This window comes from Alosa sapidissima, chromosome 4 (genome assembly GCF_018492685.1).
Source record: "Alosa sapidissima isolate fAloSap1 chromosome 4, fAloSap1.pri, whole genome shotgun sequence".
Classification (NCBI taxonomy): Eukaryota; Metazoa; Chordata; class Actinopteri; order Clupeiformes; family Clupeidae; genus Alosa; species Alosa sapidissima.
Genome location: NC_055960.1, coordinates 12,704,050 through 12,727,720, shown reverse-complemented (window position 1 = coordinate 12,727,720; position 23,671 = coordinate 12,704,050). Strand labels below are relative to the sequence as shown.

General features: G+C 42.2%; 3 protein-coding genes across 14 annotated transcripts; 1 reads left to right on the top strand and 2 right to left on the bottom strand.

Moving 5' to 3' along the window:
• Window positions 1-29: 29 nt before the first annotated feature.
• bloc1s1 (biogenesis of lysosomal organelles complex-1, subunit 1) lies at window positions 30-5,966 on the bottom strand. 3 transcript variants are annotated; one of them, XM_042089972.1, is made up of 5 exons: window positions 5,727-5,966; window positions 3,602-3,683; window positions 2,388-2,460; window positions 1,308-1,440; window positions 30-1,109 (listed from the first exon to the last, which is right to left on the bottom strand). In XM_042089972.1, exons 2-5 carry the CDS (start codon window positions 3,660-3,662, stop codon window positions 1,005-1,007), a joined length of 372 nt encoding a protein of 123 aa, XP_041945906.1. In that variant the 5' UTR covers window positions 3,663-3,683; window positions 5,727-5,966; the 3' UTR covers window positions 30-1,004. The 3 variants fall into 3 exon arrangements, with proteins under 3 accessions (XP_041945906.1, XP_041945907.1, XP_041945908.1); XM_042089973.1 differs by lacking the exon at window positions 5,727-5,966 and adding an exon at window positions 4,017-4,035; XM_042089974.1 differs by lacking the exon at window positions 5,727-5,966 and adding an exon at window positions 3,844-3,974.
• A 946-nt stretch (window positions 5,967-6,912) lies between these two features.
• Window positions 6,913-17,179, top strand: nab2 (NGFI-A binding protein 2 (EGR1 binding protein 2)). Of its 6 annotated transcripts, none has more exons than XM_042089955.1 (7): window positions 6,913-7,624; window positions 8,368-9,301; window positions 10,325-10,458; window positions 11,902-11,953; window positions 12,395-12,515; window positions 14,149-14,334; window positions 15,802-17,179. In XM_042089955.1, the coding sequence occupies exons 2-7, from the start codon at window positions 8,384-8,386 to the stop codon at window positions 15,900-15,902; spliced, it is 1,512 nt and encodes a 503-aa protein (XP_041945889.1). In that variant the 5' UTR covers window positions 6,913-7,624; window positions 8,368-8,383; the 3' UTR covers window positions 15,903-17,179. The 6 variants fall into 6 exon arrangements, with proteins under 6 accessions (XP_041945889.1, XP_041945885.1, XP_041945884.1 ...); XM_042089951.1 differs by having other exon boundaries at window positions 15,799-17,179; XM_042089950.1 differs by having other exon boundaries at window positions 10,289-10,458.
• A 385-nt stretch (window positions 17,180-17,564) lies between these two features.
• Window positions 17,565-23,005, bottom strand: zgc:113184 (uncharacterized protein LOC553745 homolog). Of its 5 annotated transcripts, none has more exons than XM_042089966.1 (7): window positions 22,846-23,005; window positions 22,412-22,516; window positions 20,326-20,444; window positions 19,534-19,654; window positions 19,087-19,230; window positions 18,557-18,774; window positions 17,565-18,301 (listed from the first exon to the last, which is right to left on the bottom strand). In XM_042089966.1, the coding sequence occupies exons 3-7, from the start codon at window positions 20,431-20,433 to the stop codon at window positions 18,125-18,127; spliced, it is 768 nt and encodes a 255-aa protein (XP_041945900.1). In that variant the 5' UTR covers window positions 20,434-20,444; window positions 22,412-22,516; window positions 22,846-23,005; the 3' UTR covers window positions 17,565-18,124. The 5 variants fall into 5 exon arrangements, with proteins under 5 accessions (XP_041945900.1, XP_041945898.1, XP_041945902.1 ...); XM_042089964.1 differs by having other exon boundaries at window positions 22,412-22,476; XM_042089968.1 differs by lacking the exon at window positions 20,326-20,444 and having other exon boundaries at window positions 22,412-22,476; window positions 22,846-23,004.
• Window positions 23,006-23,671: the final 666 nt, after the last annotated feature.

The window sequence follows — 23,671 nt, the reverse complement described above, 5'->3', positions numbered from 1 at the left end:
ATTCAAATGAATCAATAAACATTTTTAAGTATTGCTAGGTAAAGTAGTTTATTTTTCTGTTCATCGGGACCAAAGGTCATAGAGCATCACATTCAGCAAAACATCAGCACCCAAGGATTTTACAAACCTGTCTGTGTTTATCATCATAAACATGAGGGACAGTGACACAAAGACTCCTGTCAGTCCATTCATCTCAGAGTTAGCGTGGATGATAATATATTACACCCCTCTAAGCAATCAATCAATCAATCAGTCATTTAATTAATTACCTGCCTCGTCACATGGACTAGCAAACAATAACCTACTAACCCCCCAACTGTAAGCTATGCTGCAGGCCAATTTCATTTTCTTATGTCACATGAGCAGCAATCATATTACTTAAGTATGATAGAAGGCGTCCTCAAATTCTGAAGCTTGTAGATTGGTTTGCTTGGATGCATACAGGCAGTCCAGTCTGATGGGGGTGTTTTTGTCCTACGTGTCATTTATACAGATTTGACGTGGAATCTGGGCCTTGCAAAATAAGAGCCATCAACTTTCTTGTAGCAGATACAACCAGACTTTCCGAAACATCCCTCAGGTCATTAATTAAACGTGAAAACAGACTGTGGGGGGATATGAGCAGTTGGATTACATCAGTTATCCCCATTTGAACTGTTTTAACTGACTTATGAGTTATGCTGTCTAGAGGCATTTTGTGAAGCCCTGAAAAGAAAAACACTGCAAGAAGACAAATCTTTCTCAGCAGACAATAAATCTCCTTGCATATTCTCTTCAGGCAGGAAAGATGTCTGATTCACAAGCTCCTGCTGTCATAGGAATACACACACAGAGACAAATGGAACATGCTTGACTTAAGAGCTCCATTACAGGGCCCCTCGGAATTGATTCAACGACCCACCTCGCTGTCTTGCAGCAGTTCGTTCAGATGTTTCATTGACCGCAGAATCACCATGATGGACACTCTTGCCTGAGTCAGTGGTGATATCAGGGTCAGTGTGTGTTTAAGAGGTCTGGAGCTGACCCTTGTGGACATACTCCAGTGCTGTGGCGATGGTCCTCATGTCCATCTCAATGCTGCGTGCCCAATTTTCAACATCGCCAATCTCCTGTTAAACATGAGCAAACACACACACACACACACACACACACACACACAATCATCATCATTTCCACACATTACTATAAAAATACAACAGAAGAGCTTTAAATTCTCATTCTCTACCTACATATACACAAGTTCCTTCACTTTTTCACACTTGAATCTAAGCAGATGCCGGGTGTCTAAACAGGTGGATGGAATGTACCTTGAGCGCCTGGTTGAAGCCCTCCACCATGCTGATCCACTGAGCTGTCTGCTTAGCAAACTGGCCAGCCTGCACCTGCAGCGTCTTCACCTCATGGTCCAGTTTACGCTGGTTCACATAGGCCTGGGCCACCCTGGTGTAAGAACATACAGACAGACACACACACACACACACACACACACACACGTTTACAGTCTAGTTCCAAAGAAAATTAAGAGAAAAATGAAACACAAAAGAATAAGAACCATTCCCAACCCTTTCAAATACATTATCTTCCTTATCCTAAGCACAAGGAACCACATGTTTTACATAAATTCACAGTTCTGTGATTAGATTTTAGTCTAGACTCTATACCCTTCCATGGCATGGGATTTTCTCACATGCATTAAGTCCCGATTGTTTAGCAACTCGCCCTCAAAGCCATTCCACTGATTCTTATGGGAGACAAAGGGCTGAGGGGATGGTGAAATATGAGTGGCGTAAGAATGCCAGCCAGGTTCAGGCGTGTAGGCACTAAGCTTATTTCCCTTTGTTTCACCATAGGACTGTGTGTCCAGAGCACAGGCACTGTGCTTCTCTCCCACACATAGGCACAGGCCATCCTGCAGTTCATTTAGTCTGTTTCCCCTGCTTACTTTCTTTAGGGCTTTCCTGTCAAAACACTGCATATATATATAGAGGTTGAAGGTACTGCAATTGCCAGAGTGTGTTCATGGTAGTTATGGTAACAGAGAAAACTGAGATGACAGGGTTTTGCAAAATGTTGAGACTTGTTAAAGAATGAAATGCAAAGTGTCTATTATCCCTGCACAATTTCCATTCAGTATCTGACTGAACTTGACATGTTTATTTATTTTTGTTTGTATGCCTTGAAGCCATGTTTCTTATTTTATTTTAGTGCATTTTGTGCTTTCCCCACCAAATAGCCTAATTCTTCCTTCATTAAACTATGAGGACTCAGCTGATACATTGTTTTTAGTGATACACAGAGATAGATCAAATTATCAGATTACAACCATGACCAGTGTAACTGTGTTAATGTGATATGTTGCTTGCTTCATAAGTGACCTGACTATTTACCCAACATTCAGGTGGTCCACCAGTGCCTCAGTTAGAGATGTGGCAGCAGCAATGGCCTCTCTTCTCCGTCTCTCTGAGGAAAAAAAGAGACAAATAAAATTACCTCTATTATATCAGCCATGACATCATTCTGACATGTGGTAGTGAGCAGTAAAGGATCTTTGGGGTGGAACTCTTGTATAAGCCCTTTGGGCTTCGTTCCCTCCTTGCACCATTGATGTAAATGTGTGCTAAATAAATAAACTAAACTAAACTAAACGTATGTTCATGTGGCCATGTGTTGGATTGGTGCTTGGGGCCAGGGATGAATTACTGCACGGGCCCAGGGGCCCAAGGGGTCAGGGGGCCCTGAAGCCCAAGCCTTTGCATGGAACCATTGCCTCAATATCAACAAATCAGGATGTAGGCTATAAATCTGATTGAATTTAGTATTGGCCATCCCCAAAATGCACCAGAATACAAAAAATCACATCAAACAAATAAAAAATGTTCTGGGGGAGGACCCCCAAACCCCCCCTCCCACATATGCAACAATTAGTGGGGGGCCCTAATACATCTGGGCCCAGGGGCCTGAAAGTTCATAATCTGTCCATGCTTGAGGCACTTTGATGCCAACACAAACATTAATTGCGTGCTTAATTACAAATCGATGCACATTTATTAGGCTACATTCCTCCTATAATTGTTGTAGGATTAGATGTTCTAAAACACGTAACATTGTCACCCCCATTGCATGCAAATGTAGCCTAATGCCTACCTGATATAAACATGGGATGTTTTGTATATAAAAGTATTTATGTATTGCATAACAGTATTTGGTTTTAATATCTTCCAACAGGGAACAATCGTTTAATTGTATATGGGTTTTACATGTCCTTTTGAATCAAAAGGATAAAAACAAAAACCATAACTAAAGAAAGTGGTTTTTAAAAAATAGCCTGATGGAATCGACATGCGCCTGCGATGAACGGACGTTCGTTCTCCAGTTTAGGCCAATGTCACAAGGGTGAGAAAATTAAAAGGGTAGGCTATTGTTGTCAGAGAAACTTAACCGACTGATAAACGTCGTGTTCGCTCCAGCTACCAATGTCTGAAAGGCATTTATAGCTAACGTTATCTGACTATAAGAAACCAATGATAACGTTTTATCCATCAAGTTCACGGCGGACAAACCCAAGCCTAAGCCTAACGTTAGAAAGGGTCGGAACCCATACCTTGCAGCTCTTTCCTTTCGTTCTGCTTTGCTTGATGTTCTTTTAGCAATCGTGAGAGCATTTTCCGTAATTGTGTGGGTACCTAGAGTAGAGAGAGCTTATTCACTTCACATTAGATTGCAAGACTCACATGACATTTAGAGGAAAACAAACATTGTTGTGAAATCACTTCCGTGTCCAAATTATCGTCAAAATAAAAGTCATAGTTGAAAAGGAGTTTTGAGAGGTGGCTGCCTTGATACCAGTGGAGGTGTCGGTGAGAACAGTTCAGTCACTTTTAATTCCTCTCTTTATTGTAACATCCAGTGTGGTTAAAGGAGAATGAGTGTGTGGATAGATAGGAGTAGGTGTGAGTGTGGGTATCTTATAGCTCAAAAACGCATGGAAGGCAGAAGACACAGCATTTCCAGCTTACAAGGATTCCTCCATGTGACTTGAACAAAGGGAAGGGGCTGTGGGTACAGGTGTTGTCTAATAAAGTCTGTGGCTGATTGAGGCTAATTAATTGCAGGTGCAGTGCACTAAAAGGGGAAATGAGTGGGCAAAGAAAAGGGGGTGTGGATTGCTCTGCAAGTGCAGGCCAGAGCAAACTTTCAAACAATAGGCTGCCTAGGCTATATTAATTGGCTTTATTTGGATGTATTAATAATTTCACAATACAGTTTGAATCAGTAGGCCTACAATGTTCTAAATGTGATAAAGAGGAAGAAATAACTCAGAAAGAAAGAATGGTGATCAAATGTGCCCTACACTTCATAATAGCTTAAGAGCAAGTTCTAGGTGATATTGGTGTCATAAAGCCAAAACAATCTTTAAATGATCTTTGAGACAAAATAATTTAGCCTGTTTTAAGCCTTAGGCTACTTATACTGACGGCGTTGCCTACTGGGGGGCACATAATATTTGTGAGACTGCTGCTCGCATACTCCAAACTGAGGGGTGTGATGAAGTAATTATGCCTATATTATAAACACGTTAGGCCCAATTACTATAAACCTGAACAATAATCAGAAGGGGAAAAACATATAGTTTGACCAATGGTTTAACTATATTTGTGCATTTAGTTTAGTTTAGTGAGTGAAAGTCATACTGCACAATGTAGAGCGAATGTTGGAGCGAAATGTACGACGGAGTAGGCCTATTAGGGCCACAAAACATATTTTTGCCATGACGAGATTAAACTCGACATGTCGACTTTAGTCGCCATATCATTAAACTCGACATTTCGAAAATAAAGTTGAAATATCATGTCGACTGTCGGAGTTACAGGCGATAAATGCGATGGTCAAAAGTAAACGTCATTAGCGGTTTATTTATTTATTGTAGGCCTATTATTAAAGAGTGTTTTTCCTCTAAAGTTTCAACTTCATGCTTATGCACTAGGCATACTAAGTGCTCTCCTTTCACATTGCATGTTTGTTTGTAATGGATGCAAACAGCCTATGCTGAATGTCTATGAGGACGAATGAAGCTGTCCTCCCGACCAGGCAACCCCATGTAAATGCACACATATCTGTGTTTATAGCCTCCTATATTTATTGCAGGTGAGACATGGAAAAGCAGTTTTAGAACAATTCGGCAATCTATCTGAAATATCGGCAATCTATCTGAAATAACACCTATTTTAAGTAGGCCTATTATTCATGTCACATATTGTGTGTTAGTGTAGGCTATATAGCTTAAACTGTAGGCCTAGTATGTTTAAACTGTATTTCGAGTGTAGCCTAATGTCGATATGCGACTTTAAAGTCGACACGTCGAGATTAAAGTAGATATGATATTTCAACTTTATTCTCGAAATGTCGAGTTTAATCTCGCCATGGCAAAAATATTGTTTTTCTTAATTTGTGGCCCTTATACTTATGGGGCAGCCGTGGCCTACTGGTTAGCACTTCGGACCTTTGCTGACCAGTAGGCTAGGCACGGCTGAAGTGCCCTTGAGCAAGGCACCTAACCCCTCACTGTTCCCCGAGCGACGCTGTTGATGCAGGCAGCTCACTGCGCCGGGATTAGTGTGTGTGCTTCACCTCACTGTGTGCTGTGTGTGTTTCACTAATTCACGGATTGATAAATGCAGACCAAATTTCCCTCACGGGATCAAAAGAGTATATATACTTATACTTACTTATACTCCGTCGTAGAAATGAGTTGTTCATATGTAGGCTACAGCAGCATTTTGTCGCTGGGAGGCAGCATATTGCTACCTTTGAAATCGACACTATACAAGTGAAATACCTGCACCGTCTCTTTCATTCGTTCACTCATTTTAAAGGACCTGCATCTAGGCTACTTCAAAAGATTCCTGCATAATACATGAGACTAAAATGAACGATAGAGGTGTTTCCTGGTGTCGTTTAAGTGCCTACTGTAAAAAGGGTTTACAGTATGATAGCACAAGAGATGGGAATACCCTTCCGTCACAAAGCTGTCCACTGCTGCTACCCGGATGTGCGTTTTCCCTCCGGATGCCGCACCAAATTTGCAGCTTGAGTGGGCGGTTGCCATGTGAAAACCTTGCTATGTGAAGTCCTCCTGTTTCAACAACGAAGATTAGTAGAGGTCTTGAAGCAAGACAACATGCTGTTCTCATAGGCCAGACTATTGTCTGAATATGAAGATTAGATTTACATAGATAGACATTAAATCAATTAATATGAGGTTGTAGTAAAATATTAAAAGTCCCCCCCCCCCCCCCCCCCCCAAATTACTTAACTGCAATTTAGTTATATTCCTACAAGATTGATCAAACCGGTAGGCTAAACTTGCAAAACCGGCTGGAAGGGTGCAGTTAGACATGAAACGCACTGCGTGACTGTTCGCCCACGTCTGACCCCAGAGTGCGAGGGCAACAGGCGAGACAATTGGTCTCTGTCTTCATTTAAAACATGAGCTGGCGGTGTACCAGCCGGTAGTTGTTCAAACCTAAATTAGACCCCAAAGCCTTCCACGGAATTCACTCTTATTTCAAAGTATAGTAATAGGATGCAACTAAAGAAGATAGGCCATTGTGCCATAGCAATTTTATTACAGGAGTTTGCATAGTCCTGATACACTGACGAGTCAACTCGTCGAAGCTGCACGCTGCCGCACATCACCTGGGAATCCCCTCAGTTCCATGTGCGTCACAGATATGTCCAAAACACTCGGAATACGCCTCCTTTAGCGGCTTTCCACCCGCCCCTCAGCGAATACTAACGCTTTGTCTGGTTTATTTTGTATTGTCTTGAATGATAAAAGATAGCCAAAAGAGATTATTTGGTAGGCTATTTGTCTCCTTTCTGTCGAGTGCGCACCAAACGTAAGTTAAGTCGGTTCACATGAATTTGTGGGCCTGCTCCTGTACACATAGGCTACATTACCACGGCGGAAACAGACCACACAAATGGTTCATTAGCAAACACTGACCCTGTGAAAGCCCCTCTACGCCCACTCAAAAGTCACCTTTCTGTCGGGAGAGGACAGCGTATTTTTCGGTCAGATGGCGTGCCGCAATCCGCCCACAGCTTTCTTGCACCCACACAGCCAGCGAAAAAGGCTGTCATTAACAATACGCTATACTGGGGGGAGGACAACTGCCAGCGCGCGCAGGCTGAGGCTAGGCTGGAAGGTTAACATTTGGCTCTGAGAAAAATCGTTCGGTTAGTCGTTTGAAATTTGATCACAAAAGATATTTCTAACGAGGTCAAAAATGAGCGCAAAGGAATGAGCTAACTTTTACTCAGATGGATAACTGAAAGCAACATTTTTACCCTTCGCGTCTTCAGAATGAGAGGGAGCGAAATAGATTACTGACTGCACGGAATTCAAGAAAAACACTGGTGCCAATTCAGGGGCATGAACAGTGACAAGAAAAGTCATTTGGTTTTCATGTTTCTTGCAGAATAGTTGTTTGTTGCAGAAAAGTAACCGTTCTCTGTAACCGGCAAAACAATTCAAGGCTGAACGAAGACAGCTTGAGCCTGAACCACATTGAACCATATTGTGCGCGGTTCTCAAGATTCTCAGCTACTGGACCTGGACGTGGTAAGGAGACAATCACTTCTTCATAGTCGTTTGAGTTTTAGCCTATGGTCAATTGAATAGCTTTTCTTTTAACTATTTAAAACACATGTTCATACACAAACACCGTTGTTTGGGCGCTTGGTAAATTATCCAAGAACAATATTTGCTCCATAATGTGGCGAAATATGTTAAGTCTGACAGTGCAGCTCAACTTTTAGATAACTTTTTGTAAAATATTATGGCACGGCATGGAGCAACCATTGAGCGACTAACGTTGTTTACAGTAGCCTATTCCTTATTGCAGCATAGGTTCCATGAAACATATCACTTAACATCCTTTGTCTTCAGTCAAACATGTTATATAGCCTATGTGTTATGCCTATAAAACAAGTGTAAAAAATAATGTAAAATCAGCAGAGCAGTCTCAGCACAGCTTTTGTTATTTTACATACATTATTGTAGTCTACAGGTAAAAACTCATTCTGAATTCCTTACAGTGTAACCTAGTATTTCATTTTTATGAAGGTTTTGTTACGAATTCTCCATTATGTGTTCAAGTAGAGATGTATATAGGCCTACACGTTTAGCATGGTCATTTTGGAAAAAAAATGTCTGTATTTATGTTTTCTTTGTGGAGAAAATGTCTTTGTCTTGTACCCCTATGTAGGCTATACTTAACCTGTCTGTGCAAACAATTCCTTGTATTGTTTGTGGAAGCCTACTTGGCAATCAGCCTGATTCTGATTGTGGTCTATCTCCCACAGACGTCTGAGTGGCATCATGTCAGTGCCGCGGACTCTGGGGGAGCTGCAGCTGTACCGCGTGCTGCAGCGCGCCAACCTGCTTGCATACTACGATACCTTCATCCAGCAGGGCGGCGATGACGTGCAGCAGCTGTGTGAGGCCGGTGAGGAGGAGTTCCTGGAGATCATGGCGCTGGTGGGCATGGCAACCAAGCCCCTGCATGTGCGCCGGCTGCAGAAGGCCCTGCGCGACTGGGCGGCCAATCCGGCACACTTCAACCAGCCGTTGGCGTCCAGCCTGGCTCATGGTGGAGGGGGGATCCCACTCTTCAAGATTGACAGCGCAGGTGCTGGGGGCACGGGCAGCACTGGAGGCAGGAAGTCCATCAGTAACGGGCAGCCCGGGTCGCCGTGTGAGCGGGAGGAGAGGGGCACATGCCTCACACCTCTCAGAGACACAGGAAGTCCCAGAAGCCCCTGCTCCCAGGCCTCGCCCCTGCCCTCGGACACCCTCTACAGGGACAAACTCTCTCCCATGGACCCCCACTGGCTCAACCCCGAGGCGGACGAAGAGCAGCTCAGCCCTCCGCTGCCTACTCTGACCCTTCACCCCAGACCCGCCGGGGGTCCTCCGACCCCGCCTGCCCCTTCCTCCTCCTCCTCTTCCTCCACCTCCTCCACCTCATCCCCGTGGCCGGGCGGGGTGCTGGATGCAGAGATGGCACGGGCGGTGGGCGAGAGCGTGGACAGGCTGCTCAGGACGCTGCCCCGTGCTGACCCTGGGGAGGTGAAGACCTTGCTGAGGCTCAACAAGAAGATGGCGAAGACCGTGGGCCACATCTTCAACCCCGACCTGTCAGAGCAGAGCAAAGAGGAGGAGATACGCAAGTACAGCCTCATCTATGGCCGGTTTGACTCCAAGAGGAGAGAGGGCAAACAGCTCACACACCACGAGGTGAGGTCTCTCTCTCTCTCTCTGTGTGTGTTTTTGTGACTGTAACAAAACAGTTTTGGGCTTTTCCAAAAGAATGGCTTCTGTTTTTTTTACTACAAAGCACAAGGTGAGGATTGTATGTGCTTGTGTTTGTGTCTGTTTACACCTGTTTTGGATACATTTTCATCATCTAAGATATTTGTCTGGGAACATTCTCAGGCAGAAAGGCCACAGGATGTCTTGAGGAGTCAAAACTCTGGTCTTGTATTATCTTCATGCTGCAGCACTCATTCTGAGAAGCTTTGTCAGTTCAATTGATGATTCAAACATCATGATGTCAGAAAACTGTCAGGTCACATGACAGTGAAGGACAAGGCGGTGGTTTGACGTGACCAGAGGCGTTAGTGTGACATAGAGGAGATGTGTCTCAGGAAAACAATGACGAGTAAAACAAGGCCATGGGAGGGCCAGGCACCCTCTGGCTTTCAAATGAACCTAGCGATGGTCCAGCTATGGTCTAGCAGTGGTTCAGGAGATCCAGTGTCAGGGGTTTAGGTTTGAGAGGGATAAAGCCCATCTATTAAGCCCAGCATTAACAACCGTCCACACAGCAAGCGATAAATAACTATTAAGACAATTGTAATGATATGAGCATCCACATGGGCCAACGATAAGGAAAGTCAATCAGAATATTCTTCTGATTCAGATATATCCTTTTCCTTCTGATTCAGATATATCCTTCTGGTGGTTTACTTCATGACATTCCAGAGGTCTAAACACAGAGACAGCCTGAGTAATATTACAACAGTGTTGAAACATTGCTGTGTAATCATACTTTTGGAATTGTGTCGTTATTTTAGGTCTAAAAGTGATTTTCATGCCAGCAAAACGACACCTCACCTTTAAACAGCAGGAGAACGTGGTGTCCATCCTTCAGTGCAGTGGTTCAGTTGAAAGGAATGCAGTCAAAGTTACTAACCCATGACGTGGTGTAATCCTTCCACACAGCCACATTTCCTGATGTTTCCCTCCACTCTTGTCCAGATGATTATCAATGAGGCTGCTGCCCAGTTCTGTATCCGCGACAACGCGCTGTTGCTACGACGCGTGGAGCTCTTCTCATTGGCCAGACAGGTGGCGAGGGAATGTGCCTACACTACTTCACTCAAACACTCCAGGTGAGACACTCTCTCTTCTCTCTCCCTCTTCTTGAATGTCCACATTGTCTTCATTTTGTTGTAATGCTGAAAAAGCACATTTTGTGTTCTCTGATGTTCGGGTTAGCTGTTGAAAGTGCATCTAAATGATGAGAATGGGGTAAGGAATGCATGAAGAATTAACTTTTATCCCTAAGAAGACCCCACTGCAATATTGCAGATTTATTTTGGAAACCCCACATCAAGAGGAAACTATGTCTGTAATTAAAGAAAGATACATTCAGAGGAGTATTTTTCATCTTGGTGAAAACAATTATGTCTCCAAACACAACCTTTTTTTTGACAGTTTGTTTTTGGACAGTTTTGTTTAAAATGCTAACTGAACTGAATGATCTTTCCGTTTTATATCAGTGGTATGTATATATAGTGGTATGTCAAGGATATGAAATATTGCAGCTTCTGATGCTGTTTATATGCAATTTTGATACCAAGATTTACAGTGTTAATCTCATGATGTCCAAAAAACACAACAGGTTAAGGGTTGATAAAATATAAAATAAATCAGTTATTGTCACCAAGCTTCTTCCAGTAGCCAGTTGCTTTCTGACTGTGTATGAACAGTCCTATATTGTGACTCTTTAATGTGTAGGTTTACTGTCTTACCTGTGCTGATCTGTCAAAGCTGTAGTTACTGTGGGGTAGAAATATCTCAGGTGTTAACCTCACACACCGCAGTCTCTCTCTCACAACTTTGGTTTTTTAAAATAGTCACATAGGTTTTGTAAGAAATGGGTGGATATGCTACAGTCACCTTTCATACAAAGTAAAAACCACAATTCAGATCTGCAATTACCTGCGTCTGAGTTTATATTGGTTGCAGGCTTACAAGAGTCTTTATTAAGGAAAATATAATTATAGAATTATATTTAATAAACAAGAGAGCTTTTTTCTGCTTGTGTTTATTGACAGTCATGACAGATAATAATAATGTTATAATAATCTTGATCGGAGTTAGGTTATGGTAAGCTTTTGAGGGTAGGGTGCTTTGGATGTTGGGAAATCAATCTCTTCTCTTACATTTTTCACAGTTCCACTTCCTCTTAATCTTCTTATATCTATCGTAGATTGTTCCTAAATCCCAATTCTTTTCTATTTGTTTGTTTTATGGTTGGTACTAAGTCTATTAAAGTCTCTAAAACATAGATGTTATCAGTGCACGTCTGCATTGCATATTAAACCCCCCCGACTTATCCATCCACTTTATATCTACATCCAACATCCGTGGTTCATTGTCCATCCAAAGTAATAGGCAGTGCCTTTCTCAGAGTAATACACCAAATCCTTTCTTTATTGGACCCAAATATGGTGTTTGTCCTGGAGCGAGGGCCAACATCCGAGGTGCTCTGAAGCTGCTCTTGGCCTCTGTCTGTCTGACTGAGTCATGCCATGCTGTTCCTCCTGCAGGACTAACTCGGACGACGGAGCCGTTCCGCTGCTCAAGAGAAACCGACAGGAGGTGTGTAAACTACACTGCAGAACCACACTCTGATACACAGATGGAAAGCTGGATCTTCTCTGTGTAACAAACTATCAGATAACTAACTACTTAAAAAGCCAAAGTGTGTCAGAATTCACTTTGATTTATTCACTCTTGCTAATGCTTGTGTGGAGGTGGAATTTACAATGACTTGTGATTTACAAGTGGTACTTGTAAGATATCCAAGCCAGATGCTAAAATGTAAACGCTGAAAATCTGTTAATATTGATCTCATTTGTACTTGTAATTCATTTTTGTCTATATTCACGTTAACTATTTGAAAATAGTTAATAACACTGACAGGGTGAGTCATGAGGTGGCTGCAGTCACAGTTTATTACAACTGGTGTGGTGGAGTGGCCTCTTGAAGACCATTGAATCGAGTGAGTCAAATCTGATTTTAAACCTTGTCTACGCTCAGATGGAGTCAGACGTTTCCCTCAGGGGCATGGAGGGGCCAGAGGTCACATCCCATGGTGCCCTGCGGTCAGCAACGGACGAGGACAGCTTATCCAGTGAGAGTTTGGACAGTCTGACACAAGGTGCGTGGCACTGGAGTTTCTAGCCGTTTCATCCTGCGCTTTTACGGATGCACCTCTGTCTGGTATACTAGAGTTTGTGCAGAGGGTCAGTGTCAATGTAACCACATATCATCATCAAACATTCTGTGGCTTTTAACTGTAAAGATCACATATCACTTTCATCACTGACTGTCCTAAATGCACCACTCTGGTGAATTCTGATGCTCTGTTCAAAGCAAGATGTCTTAGCCATAATGTTGCTGGTACCATGATATGACACCAAAATATTTCATGGTTTTTGTAAAAGTTTGGTTAGAAAACTGGACCTTTGTGTTACTTTCTAGACATTTGTGTAGAAAGAACACAAGTGGGAACTAACACAAGTTATTATTCTAGAAAGTAACACAAGTGGAAAGTAACAGACGTTATTAGTCTAGCTCGGTAAATAGCAGGTAGCAAGCGTGCTTGTTAAAGCCTCAGTCAGAAGTAACCATTTCTCAGTGTTGATCTTATACACGTTTTGTAATGTCAAGGGTTATTATAGAAAGCCTAGCTCTTCCAAATGCCTGATTCATCTGATTTGTGTGTTGTAAGGGTTATTGGAAAAATAAAAGTACCAATTTACCTAGTAGAAAGAACAGCAAGGTATTATTTTATTATATTATTAAGCTAATGTTAAATATATATACCTACTTACTATGCTGATCATGGACTACATGCATTTTATGTTATCTAATTTTTGATGGGCTGATCCAAGTGACGAAATAATTTGTCAGTCCTCCACCTGTCAAGGAAACTCAGTTGGATTCAGTTTTCAGTTTTCTATGTCCTATACCAGTATTCGCCTCTCTTTGGAGCCAGCACCTAGGCAGCTCGTTTACAAATACATTCATATTGCAAGAGACTAATTGCTGTCAATAGCAGAGGCTTTCAGAGAATGTCATAGGTTTTGCCATTTCAAGGCTACTTTAGACATGTTCAGCTAAATAATAAATGAAAGCATCATCAGTAAACCTCCATGATATCTTGTCACATGTCCTTGTATGATGAATGATAAAGACTCTAGTCTCTGTTAGTATTCATGAGATAGGAACATGTGATGACAAATGTGATAACAAAAACAATATTCAGTAATCAGTAATGAGATGCTTACAACCATTTTAATTTCAGCCCATGTAATAACAATTAAGAATATTCAAAAGCAGATCCTAAGCACAATATGAATTTGTGTGTTGATAGATGAGATATTGCCTCTTTGCCTCTTATATGTTTTGTATGTCTGACTGAGCTCTTCACAGCAAGATATTATGGTTAGTGCTTTGACTCTTTGTTCAGTGAAGAGTTTCTAATGAAAGCAGCGGGGTTAGCTAAATGATATCTGCTGACGTGTGAGGACTATAATTCTTTAAGCAAAAGGATGGCAGTTTGGAAGAGAAACATGGGCGGACGTCACGTGTAGGGCTTAAAAAGCCAACTCAATATGATTTGCGTCAGATTGTTTGTTTAAACTTTGCTTAAGTTTCTATTGTTAAAACTCAACCATTTCTAGGCTGTTCGGATACAGTCTTACACCCCTTACATACAGAGCTGTCAATCTGTAAGTGTCTCTGATTGGCTTGGAAACATGCCTGTCTAACCCTGTTTGTCCTGTCAGATGTCGGCCGTCAGTCCCACCCCTCCTCATCCCCCCGCCCACCCATCGACACCCCTTCACCCGCCACCTGGAGTCGCCAGCTCATTCAGCAAACGCTCATGGATGAGGGCCTGCGATTGGCTAGGATGATGTCACATGACCACGTGGGCAAGGGCAGCCTAGGGTCAGAGAGGAAGCAGACCGCAGGTGAATGCATGGACATGATGACCATACCAGAGAACCACACCACTGATTGATGCTGATGTACAGTAGCTGGGATTAGGCTTCTGATCATCCATACAGAGTACAGTGACAAACCCCCAAACAAAGAGATATCAGCCTACTTCAGATGACTTCACTTGAATTACATCCGAAGCAGGCATAATTGCATGTTGCAAAAGAGTGAACGACACAAAGAGTGAACGATGGGGAATTATGAAAGAATGTAATAAAATGCAGACTGACTGCCTGCTCTGGCAATTAATGTAAGATGATAGCTGTCTTGCACTCTGATGTAACTCAGACTCAGGAGGAGGTCAGTGTTTGGTAGTGTGTGCACCAGGCATTCTGTAGCGCTGCGCTCTCATCACAGACTTGATCCTGCTCAAGTGAAATTGCTGCCCTGTACCAGTCCTTCAGCCGGTAATGAAGAGTTATGGAGTTAGAAATGGTTTGGTTTGTCACCACAGGGTACAAGAGGAGGAGAGAGAGAGAGAGAGAGATAGAGATAGAGAGAGAGGTATGTGGGGGTGGAAGGGGCCACAGGAAGTGGTGTGGGGGTGTTAAGTTGGAAGCCCCCCCCTCCCTCTGTCTGACGTCAGAGACCATAAAGACGTGGGTGGGGGGCGGAAGGGAGGGACGGGTGGATGGATGGATAGATGGATGGAGAGAGAGTGGGGGCGAACGAGTGGGAGGGAGCGAGAAGGGCGTTGCATTGACTCATAGAACGACAGAGTAAAAATAAAGCCGGTGGGCAGAGAAATGGAACAGTGCTCCCTTCCTCTTCTCTTTTCTCTCTCACTCTCTCCTACTTCAGACATGAAAGAGAGAAAAAAATGATCTCTGGAAAAAAATGCCCCCCCCATCCCACTTCCGTCTGTGCCTCTCTCACACTTTCTTCCTCTCCCTCACACATGCTTCCCTGTATCACAGAGAACACTGCTAGTTTTTTTGTTTTAAGTGTGACATCCACTGTTAATGTGCTTCCCATGTGTGGTTTCTCTGTCTCTCCATTACACTTACACACACACACACATACACACTCGCACACACCTGACTGCTGGCGGGACTGACAAATGTTCCTAACTTTATTCTTCTTTATAACTTAACTTAACTTGTTATATTTTCTTGCGAGAGCTTTTTGTCTGTATTTCTTTCTTCTGATTCAGACCATTTAGTTTTAGTAAAATTAATATGATTTGTATCCTAAGAATTGCAATTCCATACCCTAGATGTTGAATAACTGTTCTACTGTTCTTAGTTCAGATCTCCAGAAACAGCTTCCCATTTAATTCCAATGGTTAAGTCCGCATAGTCCAGACAGGCTCTTCCATTTACTTTATGATTACATGTAAAGCTGGATGCAGGGCATCTATCATATGTCATGAATGAATGCACTTTACTCCAAAGAGGGCTTGTCATGAGAAGTTGCTAACCATCAGCCTTTCTCAGCAGAACTGGAGAGCAAGGCGGCAGAAAGGAAAGGCACTGCTGCCCCCTGCAGGAGTGGCAGCCCTGGCAGCAACCGAGAGGAATTGGACCGCAATGGCAAGTGAAGAGGAGTGAAGTGGAGGAGAGCGTCATTCAGAGCGCCATACAAACCGTTCACAATCACTTCAGCTCCATGGTCACCTCACAGACTATCTGCCATCGTTCCACTCATCTCCCCCATGGAAACAAGCTAAAGACATACTGCCACTCCACTCAGGGTCCAAGGCTGCTGTTGCTTGTCAGGAGGGCATCCCCACCCACCCAGTCCAGGCTTCTGTTCTCACCAAGGCCAACCGTTCCACCCGTTCTGCAGTGGTCATGAATTCTCTGTGAATAGCATGTGATTCAGTCCCTCAAAACATCTCAAAATATTATAACACTAACCAGAAGGGTGCCATCATCATTTGTGCGGCAGGGACGACAACGGCTGTAGTCCACCTTAAGTTTTTGACTTGCAATCTAAATAAGTGACCTGTTGAGAACATGATCTCTACTGGACAAAATGAATCAAATACGGCACCATCAAGATGTCTTTTAACTGTTTAACTACTCAAATGCAAGCTGGTACTTTTCTATCCGTGCCTATACTGTTCTACGTACACCTAACTGGCCCCTCTTCTGTACTTCAGTGTTAAGTTGGACTGCACACACATGCTTCTGTTTCAGTCTTTCATCACCTTCCTCCATTGAAAGCTTCAAACAGGTCTGTTCGTAAAGCTTTTGTTGCCTGGAGTTAAATCATTTCTGTTGTTGGACATTCCTCACCTGCTAACTCTCTTCACACCGGGTTACCCCCGAAGACTTTTGAACAATGTTTCTCATTACATCTGTATTTTCAGTGAAATATGAAGACCGTTGGTGCTATAATTCCTCTCTTTTCTGGTCCTTAGTAAGTGATGATACTGATGGGATTTAGTCTGGTCATGTTTGAGTGTGTGGCATTAATCTGTTTCCTTAATAAACCGTAACCAACTGGATTTGGGAAGGCAGCTGTATTGAAATTATGTGTGATAAATATATAATTCCAAATGCTGAGAAAAGAACTGGGTCTTTCAAACACTAATTTTTAGCAATCATAGCTCATGAATTGAGGTACTTGGGCACATTTCAAACCAAGCCTAAACCTTTAACAGCATGTCCTGCCTGTGTGTGGATGAAAAGAAACTTAAGTTTAAGTGCATAGATTATCACTTGACTAGATTTGTGTGTAGTTAAGGAATTGGTATGCCAGAATGATGTATGCTCCTCTACTCTGCCTTGCCAGCATCTGTGCTTATTTTGTGTTCAGTAAAACAGCAGATTATTTATTTTGTTAATCATCAATAAATATTTTATTGTTTAACTATCTTGTGTCACAGCCTTCATCACCTTGAAAAGAAAAACTCAAAATAGAACCAGGAAGTCTAATGACCATTTCAATTAAGGAATATAGCGCATACACACACACACACACAAATTAAGGCTCCAGTCTCAAGGAGTGACTTCCGTTTGAGTTAGAAACAGCCAATCTGGCCAGAGGATACCAGTGAGTCAGCTGATTGTCTCTGATGTCATCAGTGCTCTCCCAGCTAGTCTGCGTGCATGTCATTGGCCAAACCAAGAAAAGAAGGAGCTAAATATAGCCTCTGCTGCAAGCCCATATAAATGATATATAAGGTCCCATATAGATGTACACTTAAAATCCATTTTTGTCAACATCACTGATTAATAAGCAATGATTACTGACAATAGGTTGTAGGTAGGATTTATGCGACACTTAAAATGTTTACAAAGTGATGTATGATAAAAAAAATATTCATTCATGGGAATAAAACTGAAAATGGCAATAAAAAATGTGTCAGTAAGAGAAAACAACATTAGTAATTTTCGAAAAAAAATGGTACATTTAATGATCATTCAAAAGATTTACCTGAGAGGCAGGCATTATCAAAGCAATCCTACAGTCATCTTAATAAGGGGTTTTTCTACGCCTGCCATCTAGTGGTGACAGTTCACAGAGCAGCACGGAACCAAAGTCCTGTACACATATTACACAAATGAATGGACTTGCATCCTTGAACTCTTGCACGCACCTTGAACCTTTTATGACAAAGTAGAAGAGTGTACTACAGTCTAAAGCTTTGGTGCTTCCAGCCACTTAAATCCTTACAAACACCTTTGTCACAATGTCAACTACTCTACAAAGTTATGTGTGTACAGTTCAAGTTGCACTTAAAGGACTTTTAGATCACAAGCTGAAGTACTGTTGAACATTGACAACGTGGTGAAAAAAAAAGCAACCTGTCCATCAGGTGATGTGAGAGGTGAGGTGACGCAGGAATTCCCCGCGTGTGGTGGTGTGTCCAGGAAACACAGCTTGGCAGAACTCGCACACCTGCGACTCCACTGTCACCCTCGACATGACACGCCCCCCCGTCAGGCTCATCCACTCACTGTTCAGAAATGAGCTGGACGACCACGGCCTCTGAAGAGTGGAGAGAGAGAGAGGGCAGGAGGGAGGGAGGGAGGGAGAGAAGGCAGGAGAGGGAGAGAGAGTCTATTAGACTGATGACTAAACAGACAAATAAAATGAACTCTCCTGCTGCTGCTGCTCCTGAGAGTGTTTTCACTTCACTTTTGAGGTTTTTTTTTTTTTAGCAAACATGTGCGTCTAAAGTGACTGACATGATTAATGTCCAGTAAGAGTGAGCGCAAATGAGTGCTGTGTGATTATTGGTACCCGTGCTCTGGCAGGGTTGTTCTCAGCCCACTGCTGCTCGGCCCGTTTTAAGTCACCAATGATGCTAGGGGGCGCTCTCGAAGGAATGACCCCAGGAGAGGTCGAGGGCCCTTCGAGGCCAGCCACGGCACCCGCCCCCAGAGAAGCTTGATGTTGGGGACGAGCCAGGTGGAGCTGGTCCATTCCTGACGTCAGCAAGACTGCAGTCACGCCGCCCCCTGTGACAATAACACATAAGCGAAAAAAAAGTGTACCTCGGTTCTTGAGTTGATCAATTAAGAAAACTATGAGGTATCAGAAAATTACACTACTTTATTACTGTGTTCCAGAATAAGAACACGTCAATATTGGAACCACCTTTAGTAGATCAGGCTAAAGAAACTAAAGTCAAAGTTTTGTGCTCCGGACTCGGCCTCCTGGTGTAAGCCGGATTTACTTTCAGTCTAAGTTATTTCAACAAAAACGTTAATCGTTTTTATAGCATCGAACACAATTTTAAACCGGGATACATTCAGTGACCATATTCACACCTCCACGGGTTGTGTTAGTTTCAGCAGACTGATCCAGAGGTCTACGAAGCAACAGTTCATGGGCGTCTGAGCAGAAGTTGATCAGATCACCTTGTGAACACTGGGCTGGCATGGACACCAGGTTCTCTGAGTCCCCAATGCCACCTGGGAATAGAGGCAAAAACACTTGAAATGTTTCCAGATGTTGAAAGAGGACCCACAACTGTTCAGTGGAGTTTCATACAACGACAAAAATGTCCTTCAAATGGTAACCAGTTCCCCACTGTCATACACCAAAAGTAGTACCAGTATTGTTTATTTTTTCGTAATTCCCCACATTTAAGCATGTTCAAATATGGGGGACCTTAATTGGCTTCATAATTCTGTAGTGTCATAAGGGTACAATATGTCTCTTTAGCAATAATGTTGAATTAGGCCTCATGCCTCTGACTAGGAACACAAGTGCACCTTGCTGATTATTGAGGACTTCTGTGAGGTGCTGGAGCATGGTGGCCTGTTTGAAACAGATGGATCGCAGCCGAAGGAACTCCTGGTAGAGAGCCGTGTAGGCATCCTCCATCTTACCCCCCTACAGGACAAACACAGAGAACATACGGTATCTCAGTCTGCATCCACCCATCAACGGCCAAGGAAGGTGTACCCTTTTCATACGAAGACTTTGACTAGGGTTCAACCCTGTTGAGGAGTGAATTATTTTCCTGGTTCCTTATAGAATTCTACGCAAACGACCTATAGTTTCAGTGTTCTATAGTCAGTCGATGGGAAAATCCAGAGCCCCAGAGCTTTATCTACAAGGCTCTGAGAAAATCTCTGAGGGTTGCATCATAGTGTGGAACTCTCGGTTCGCGAACATTCTAATCACATATTTGTGACGTAGGCCTACTCCTCAACCCAGGTTAAGGGTGTAGTACACAAAATTCACCGAATTCTTAAATCACAGTTCGGTTAACTTTTGGTACAGTAAGTAGGTACTGCTAACCTAAAATTCACTGACAATATTGCCAATGTGCAACAGGAATAGTATTTTGAAAAGGTGTCAAATGTTTTTGACATTAATTGACTAAACTGACATGGTCCACCACTTAATTTATTTGTGTGGGAACTCAAATTCAAAACATGGTCAGCAAGCAAAAAAGCCTTCTGTTGATTACTGTTAAAGATTGCATTTGGTACATTCAGTATACTTCTGTATTGAACCTAACGCCCTGTACCTAAACGGTTCGGTATGAATATGTGTACCTTTACACCCCTACTGGTTGTTTTCCTGTCTGAAAGGGTTAACCAGTTGTTTAGCCCTGTTTTGCAGGACATGGATCTGACCAGGGTCAATTTCAGTGTGAATGGCATGCCCCGGATTGCTAGAAAATGGGACATGAATGGCAAAATATGGTGTCAAAGATTCATGACGGAGAATTTACACTTCTATTGAATGTTATTGGTGCAACAGAACTTCTGAGTAGTATTTTTGGAACTTCTATAATTGCTTAAAACAGATGGACTATGTTGAAATTTTAGTGGCTGACCAGTCTTTTTCGCTCAGGGCATCTATTTGAGCAAAACTACCAGAATGTAATGAGAGACAATAATGGATGAACAGCTGTACTTGACAGCAGCAACCACATGTCACATGGTTCTGACACCTGTGCAGTTCCACGAACATGTCATCGCAATAATCATATTATTCAAGCACCATGTCCCTAACCAAAATAGTTGCCAGAGTGAAGTAAAAAAAAAAAGGTAGTTCGTTATCAAAAAGTGTTTAGCAAATACTTTGCCTTGATAATTTTAATAAATGTACGTACAGAAAGACATCAGATTTAGACCAAATGCCAAATTACCAAGTGTCACATTTGTACTGTTCAGGGACAGTCTACAACGCTGTTACCAAATTGGGAGTGGGATGCGTTATGTAATAATCTGCAAATTTCGTAAACCCATACACAGTTGCAAAAAGTACATAGACAACATGTGAAAAATGACCAGTTTCATTATTTCATGGTTCATAGTGAAATATAGACTACGCTAATTTTGCCAGCAACACGTCTCAAAAAAGGTAGGATGGGAGCACCAACAGGCTGGAAAAGTATGTAATGTGTATGTATGAAAACACAAGGAGGAACGTTTCACAAATAATTAGGCCACCATGATTGGGTATAAAAAGAACATTTCAGAGGGCATCTAAGAAGTAAAGATGGCAAAGTATTCATCACTCTGTGAAAACTTGTGGGCAAATAACGAAACAACAAAATTAATAATAATGCTCCTCAACAAGAAATAGCAAAGACGTTTGGGATTTCATTACCCATTGCATAATTTAAATATTCTGAGAATCCAGGCAAGAAAGACCTTGAATATTCCAGGAAACAAAACTGCTGTACAACAATATGGCTCCAGAGCAGAAGAGTCCAGGTGCTAAAATGACCTGTCTGCAGTCCTGACCCTTTCACACTGGGTACATCATGGAATGAAAAACATAATTAAGAAGACCCAAGACTGTTGATTGACTGAAATATTGTATTAGGCAACATATTTCATTCTCAAAATTCCTGTAACTGGTCCCTCAGTTCCTAAACATGGAACTGTTGTTAAAAGAACAGATGAAGCAACACAGTGGTAAACATGCCCTTGTCCCAACTTTTTTTGAGAGGTGTTGCTGACAACATTTCCCCCATAGAACAATAGAATAGGGTTTACATGATTTGCAAATTATTGCATTTTGTTTTCATTTACATTTTACACAGTGTCCACACTTTTTCCGAAACAGGTTTGTAGTGAAAGGCAGTAGGAGCAAACCCTACTGTTGCTGGTGGTGTGTCACCCACCTACAGTCCCGCGGGACTTGCCTACTCTCCCACGCCACTGTCCTGTGCTACTCACATACTTACTTGTGACACTGTCCCGTGCCACTTGCTTACTATCCTGTGGCACTTGCCAACTATATCAACCCTAACTCTAATCCTAACCCATGGGACAGTTGGCGTGGGATAGTAGATAAGTGGTACAAGACAATAGGAGAGTGGCGCGGGACAGTAGGCAAGTGGCCTACAGTTTTTGCTCCTACTGCTACTGTTTGTAGTTAATGTTAACCAATTCATTTGTAGGGGAGTTCTGAGCACTGGTCTATTTGGAACTCATTTCTTGGAAATATAAATATATATATATATATATATATATATATATATATATATATATATATATAGAGAGAGAGAGAGAGAGAGAGAGAGAGAGATAGATAGATAGATAGATAGATAGATAGATAGAGAGAGAGAGAGAGAGAGAGAATATGCATATTTCAAACGAAATCCACTTCATGTGGTTTGCCTACCTAACTGCAGTTGTGTAACTCCATGGGTGGCACTGATTCCTTAAGCAGCTGAACTTTCATAACAGCTGCAATGTTTCAAAACGGATACAAGCCATAAAAAGAGGCCTAAAAAGAGAACCAAGAGCAGTAGCCTACTTCTATACTATATGAGGGAAGTCTGTGGCAGCAGATGTGATGTTTTGGGAAGTTGAATCAGCTACCCATCAACTCTTCTCTAGTGCCTATAATCTACTGTGTTGATTACAATGTATTTGCAGTTTATAGTATTTACGCTGTTACTTCAATGGGTTCAAATGTACGACATATATTTGATGACTGATGTTTTGCCTTCCAAGTTTACCTAGTTTACAAAATACAACGCTAAACATGCCAACAACTAAACATAATTTCAAATGTAACAAAACAGTGCAGTGAACTGGGTAACGTTAGCCTACCTCACAATCAGAACTCCCTTCTACCGATGTTAGTAGCCTTCATGTAAGCAAACTACTATTCATAACAAAGAATGTTCTTCCATTTCTCTACACGACATGCGTGCTCAAAAAGTCCAGCAGTGTCAAAAGTTTACTTTAGCATAGAATCACATGACGAAGAGGAAGTGATGACGTAGCTAGTAACGCGGGGGGAAAATAGAAATTGGTTTTCAGAACATTTCAAATAAGCCAGTTGAACGTCTTTTAAAACTTATCGTAACACCCCCAATTATCACCACTTTTGTTCAGAAATTCTAAAACAACGATGTTTTTTAACACTTCAAAATAACATTTACTAAATGAACCTTACATTTTTCAGTAGCCATAGTTGTGTAGATTTGAACAAAATCTGGTTTGGTTCTTAACGGGAGCATTTACTGCCTGAAATATCCGATTTTGTTTACCACGCTCGGAGTTATAGTGCTGGCCTGATGGGTCGCCTATTTACACCGTTTCAACGGCACATGGACGGTTAGACCGAGAATTCTCGTCGTGAAATTAAAATTCCACTGGAGCTCCAAGCGGTTGTGTACACGCAGCCTTACAACACTGTTTACAGCTCCTCGAGTCACGGTAAAATGTAATTTTTGGTACATAGCTAATTTAGATACACCTATGTTGTGGGTGGTTGCGTTTCTATAGGAGTCCGCTGTCTTGGTTTGTATAGAAATGGATATTAAGTGACACATACACGCAAGACGGTGGAAATACGGGACCGACGGTAATAGGGGGAGTTACGATATATACCTTAAATCCTATTTTTTTAGTCACTTTAGGCAAAAGTGTC